This window comes from Bos grunniens, chromosome 4, assembly GCF_055505025.1.
Source record: "Bos grunniens cultivar Pamir isolate PY7600 chromosome 4, Bosgru_T2T1.0, whole genome shotgun sequence".
In the NCBI taxonomy this organism is placed as follows: Eukaryota; Metazoa; Chordata; class Mammalia; order Artiodactyla; family Bovidae; genus Bos; species Bos grunniens.
Genome location: NC_141168.1, coordinates 23,756,794 through 23,762,793, shown reverse-complemented (window position 1 = coordinate 23,762,793; position 6,000 = coordinate 23,756,794). Strand labels below are relative to the sequence as shown.

The 6,000-nt window shown below is 41.1% G+C and overlaps 1 protein-coding gene across 2 annotated transcripts in view; it reads right to left on the bottom strand.

The window, feature by feature from the left end:
• Positions 1–3,241: 3,241 nt before the first annotated feature.
• Positions 3,242–6,000, bottom strand: part of CHCHD3 (coiled-coil-helix-coiled-coil-helix domain containing 3) — a 293,301-nt gene continuing 290,542 nt past the window's right edge. For both annotated transcript variants that reach the window (XM_086395587.1, XM_086395588.1), the window contains one exon: positions 3,242–3,981. In XM_086395587.1, the coding sequence (XP_086251713.1) occupies positions 3,958–3,981 (24 nt within the window). In that variant the 3' untranslated portion in view covers positions 3,242–3,957. The remainder of the gene's footprint in view (positions 3,982–6,000) is intronic.

Below are 6,000 nucleotides of genomic sequence, written 5' to 3'. Positions count from 1 at the left end.
ATCAAGAGAAGGAGAGAGTGAAAACTGAAAACCATAACACTGTATTAAGGACTCAGCAAGACAAGAAGCCAAAACAAATGTCTAATATAAATTTAAATAAATTGTGGACCTGAATTAACCACCCTGTGTGCTGTTCAGACAAATGCAGGTAATAGCAACAGCATCACAGGCTCTTTTTTCTAGGGGTGGTCTGGATTGTGGGTTTCATTCATCTCACAGAGAACAAGTTCTTAAGGCAACATTTCAGAATGGACACAGCCCGCCCACTCATTAAAATCCCCTGGGGCGAATGATGAGAAACCATTTCTCTAATGCAGATCATAAACTATAAGAAAAAAATAAAATCAATGGCCAGAGAACTAAATACAAATTTAGGGCTCCCCCCCACCCCCAAGAATTTAAAAGTTCCAATTGCCATGTTTATAAACTAGTAACTAAAAATTTAAAAAACTAAATGATAATAAGTTCTAAATATATTACTAGAACTAGGAGCCTGGGGAAAAAAGAGAAGTATCAAAAAATCACTTGCTATAGGGACTTCCCTGATGGTCCAGTGGCTAAGACTCCAAGCTGCCAATGCAGGGGGCATGGGTTTGATCCCTGGTCAGGGAACTAAGATCCCACATGCTGCAAGGCATGGGAAAAAATAAAATCACTTGTTGTATTGGAGAAGAATCAGAGTGGGCCACTGGGCACAGAGAAACCTGAGGGGAAGTGACTCGATCCAATGGGTCAGAGCACAGAACTCAGACCAACAGCCTAGGATTCTGTACCCAAGATAATGCCGAATGTGTCAGGAGTAGGCCTGGAAGGCCAACAACGGTGAGAAAAGTTTAAATACACAGAAGAGTCTAGAGAAGGAGATAAAGATGGAACGATTGAAGGGGGAAGCTGAGAAATAGATGAAAACTTGGGGGTGTCGTGACAAAGAAACAAATATACATCAACTTGTTCATTTAAAGTATTAGCTTATCAAGAATTGTAACTCAAAACAGAACCACCACAGTAAGTCATTGCTACTCTTTCAATTGTTCAACTGCTCTAATTCTTATATCTTCAAAGGGTCGGCTTCTACAGCTCACAGAAATGGGGAAAGAGAATTATCCTGCAGGTTTCTGGTGAAGGCAATTATACCTGTGGGCTGAAAGATGTCAAGCTAAGAACAGCTTGGATCGCCCAGAGCCAGTGTTCTCTCTTACGGACAGTATGGCCTCATCCCCTCCCTTTAATTCCCTGTCCATGTCTTAGCCTGAAAGATGTCAAACTAAGATTCTTGACTCAGCCTGGACTCCTAAGAGGATGTCTGGCCGCTTGTTTAGTTTGAAGCAGAACACCAGCAGCTTAGAGCTACTACAGAGAGGAGTCTCACTGGTGGATGAGCAGGCCACCAGCGCCTGACTTTTAGCAGTACACATTCACTATTAATAACAGCCAGTCAATATTTTAAACCATTGCACGTTGGCACATTTTCTGTAATAAGTTATTGACTTTCCAAAGGCAGGACTTGGTGCTGATTAGACCCTGCTGTCTTCTAGAAGTTCACCAGACATTAGTTTAGTGTGATAACATCTGACCAGCTTTCAAGATACTTTATTCTTCTTGGCTTCATGAGCCAAACCGTTGTGGTTCAAGGTATGTTCTACTTAATGCAGATACTGATTGGAGTGTGTCGCTCCATGAGCCTGACACAGATCAAAACATTCTCCCCAAACAGCTGTCTTGAGGTTAACAGTTGACCTGGGCAGAGTTGTGATACAATTCACAGGGAGGGCTCCAAGGTGCAGAAAAAGGCATCATCTCACCTTTTATTTCCCCTGAAGTGTGGTCTTTTCCTCTTGCATGCATCTTGCTTATCTGGACGAGAAGTTAATAATGGTGCTGGGAGAGAGATGCCCTGACAAACTACCTCCTGTTTTCATGGATTTAACCAGCGTGAAGTGCCTGACTCTTCTGTGCTGTATCTCTCTGCCAGCCAACAAGACTGGCAGCCTGGGATGTGCCAAGTTCTTGGCTCTAAATTGCAAAACAAAGCAGTATAGGAGGGAATTTGTGAGTTAGCTGATTTGCAAACACTGCAGCAAGTCACCAGGTACACATTTGTTTATGTGTACCTATTATTGCTCCCAGGCAGCTACCTGGATGCCTTCCTGACAGAATGTGCCGCTGCTCAAGTTACCAAGGCTTCCTTCATTCACGCTGAAATGAATGCAGCTTCTTTTGCATCATTTAACAAAAAGAAAAGTTTCATTAAACAAGAGTCACAGAGCCTTTCAATAATTATTTGAGGAGTGTCCCCGATGTCACTCAGAATCAACATCAGGTTTACAGGTGTGTCCACGAAGATGCCAAACAAATGGAGCCAACCTGGGAATTCAGATACATGAGAAGCCACACTGACACTTCAGGGGGCTGGCTGAACTTTTCCGGACACGTTAGGTGCATCCCAACTTTCTCTAAAAGGTATGTGGATGTTCTTTCCATGCCCCCAACTCCAAATACATTTATTATCATCACATATCTAACAATGGACCTGACCGAATGGATGTGGAAAGCATCTTGACTCTTCACCATAAGCCTACAAAGCAGGTTCCTGCATTTCCCCTCGATTTACAGTTGAGGAATCTCAGGCTTAGGTGGGGCAGCTTAGCTAGGTCCCCCAGGTGGTAGGTAGCAGAGCTACAATCTGAACACAGATGCACCCTACTCCGAAGCCTGAATGCTTAAATTCTAATGTCCAAAGATATGACATCACAGAGCACTGGTTTTCCCTTCATTTATTTTCCAGAAAGATCTTTCCATTTGGCATGGATGCTCATTTCCAACTTCCAGTGCTGAAACACCAATTTGCTGGTAGGAAAGTGAGAGTTAAAATCAGGAAGTTTAGATAAAATCAGAAAGAGAAGAGGCTCTCGGGGTTAATTTTTCTTTTTCCTTTTAACGTTTTTCTAGTATTGCAGGGTCAGAAGTGCCTAACCCAGGAACTAGTGGTTGCTCCAGGCAGGGTGGCTTTGGTCATCGCAAAGAAAGGAAGGTTTGTGCAATTGGTAAGATCTTACTGAATCCTACCTCCCCGGGAGGCAAATTATAAGTTTGCCTGTCTGAGGTTCTACAAAATGTGTTGGAGCTTTTTAGAGGAAAGGTACCACACAAATGCAAATTAATAACATTATAAGTCAACTCAATTCCCGTAAGGATAACCATTTAACCCGGCAAAAAAAGAAAAACAAAAAACACACAAAGCTCCAGACTATGACAGTCTTGTCAGAAAATATATTTATTATTGATAGTGAGTGAAGTAAAGATGTCGGTTTTCATGATAGAGGAGAGGTTGCAGAAGCCAGGTTGCCTTTATGTTTATAAAAAAATGCCTTATTTCACTTGTAATCAGAAACATTATTCCAGTAAAAGAGGTACACTTTCTCTTTTTGTCTTCTTACATGATCACCATAATAAGTTAAAATAAAGTAGCTTTTAGATAGTCAAGGCAGAAAAGGAAAAGGGAGAAGCCTGACATGCCACAGCGCAGCCAATTCCGCCAGCACTGCTGGCCGGAGATGGAGGAAATCTGGCCTTCTCTTCTCTCCACTCCAGTGACCTCAGCCCTTGATTCCAAGCCCTGGCTCTGTGGGAGCCCAGGTTCACCAAACGATGGAGCCTGGTTAGAAGAGGAAGTAGAATAGAAAGTACACAAGGTGGAGAGGGCTGCCTTTCTTTGTAATTATCATAAATGGGGTTTATTAACACCGCGGCATGTCCTTGACGGATGATCCCTGATCTAGGCCTTGGCTTTTCAAACTGCTCCTGATCAAACCGAGATACGCTTCTGCTGAATTTGCTCTCCGATGTTTCTCTCTAATGATCTTCTCTTTAAATGGGTTGCTTTCTCACTAGGAAAAAAGAAATGTTCCACCTCTGGAATTAATGTTGAAGGAATTGTCCTTCTTCTAAAAGTTGATTTTATCCTCCCTTCTCAAGCGTGCTCTGCAAGAGAAAGAAAACGTAAGATTTAGCATCAGAAGGAGGGGGCCAGAAATGGGCAGGAACTACTTGGTACTGTTGTGTTGCTTTTCAAAGACCACCTCAAAAACATGTACAGCAAGGCATATGCTTCCTAGTCTCGAAATATGACTACCTCTAATGAACACCACTACGGAATCACGAATAATCTCCAAATAAGCCCTCCCCCACCATATCCAACTGAACCCTAAGGGTGAGCCTGGCCTGGCCTGTGAGTAAGGGTACGGGGGAGCGCGGCTGCTGTCTCACTACGCTGGACACCTGGGGATGTGTGGGGGCTTTCTGGTGGCATGGACTGGGAGAAAGCTATTGCAACGGGGCAAGGGGTGGGGTGAAGTGGGGCAGAGAGGGCATCTCTCAGTTAAGGTCAAGATCTGGTCCCTTAAACTTCTGCTCACTTGAGGCAGGGTGCAGCTGTTCATGAACTCACAATGCTGGCTGGAGCTACACACATCTAAGTATTCCCACATTTCAGAAACGGCCCCTACATTCTATTTAGTTATCTGTGTGGGTGGGTGTGAGGAACAGCACACAGGAAGAATTCTTTTTTCCCCAGCTTTATTGAGAATTAACTGACATGCATCACTGTACAGGTTTAAGGTATACAGCATTATGGTTTGATTTATATATATTCTGAAATGATTGTCACAATAGGTTTAATGTCCATTATCTAATATAGATACAATAAAAATAAAAGACACAAATTATCCTTGTACCGAGAACTCTAAGATTCACTTCCTTAACAACTTTCCTATTTCATAATGCAGTGTTACTCATTTCTAGTACTTATTTATCTTATAACTGGAAGTTTGTGCCTCTGACCACCTTCCTCCAATACCTCCACCATGCCACATCCCCCCACACCTGCCACCTCTTGTAACCAGAAATCTTGTCGTTTTCTACAAGCTTGGTGTTTTGTTTTTTGCTATAGATATGACATATAAGTGAGATCATACAGACTTGTCTTTCTTTGTCAAATTTATTACCCTTAGCATAATGCCTTCAACATCCACCCACACTGCAGCAAACAGTAGGATTTCCTTGGGTTTTTTGATAGCTGAATAATATTTGACTGCACCACAACTTCTTTATCCATTATCTACTGATAGAAACAGGTTGTTTCCATGTTTTGACCATTATAAATAATCCCACTATGAACATGCAGATGTATTTTTCAACTTCGTGGGTTTTTTTCCTTTGGATATATTCCCAGAAGTGGAACTGTTGGATGATATAACAGTTCTGTTTTTAATTTCTTAGAATCCTCCATACTGTTTTCCATAGTTACTACACCAATTTAATAATCCCACCAATAGTGCACAAGGGTTCCCTTTTCTCCACATTTATGCAGTATTTGTTATCTCCTGTTTCTTTGATGATGGCCATTCTAACAGGTATGAGGTAATATCTCATTGTAATTTTAATCTGCATTTCCCTGATGACTAGTGATATTGAATATCTTTTCATATATCTGTTGGCCATTCATATATCTTTGAAAAAATGTCTATTAAGATCCTTTGTCCATTTTTTAATTGGATCTTTTTCTTTGCTTCTGAGTTGCATGAATTCTTTATATACATAGGATATTAAACCCTAATCAGAAACATGGTTTGCAAATATTTCTTTCCCATTCTCTAGGTTGTTTTTTTCACTTTGTTGGCTTCTTTTGTTGTACACAAGCTTTTTAGTTTGATGGAGTCCCACTTGTATATTTTGTTGCTTGTACTTTAGGTACAATTTCCAAACACTAATTATCAACACTGATGTTATGGAGCTTTTTATCCTATGTTTTCTTTTGAGAGGTTCATGTTTTCTTTTACTTCAGTCTTTAATCAATTTTGAGTTAATATTTGTGAGTGGTATATGACAGGGGTCTAGTTTTTATTCCTTGACATATGAATATCCAATTTTCCCAGTACCATTTATTGAAGAGACTTTCTCCACTGAACATTCTTGGCTCCCTTGTCAAACATTATTTGACTG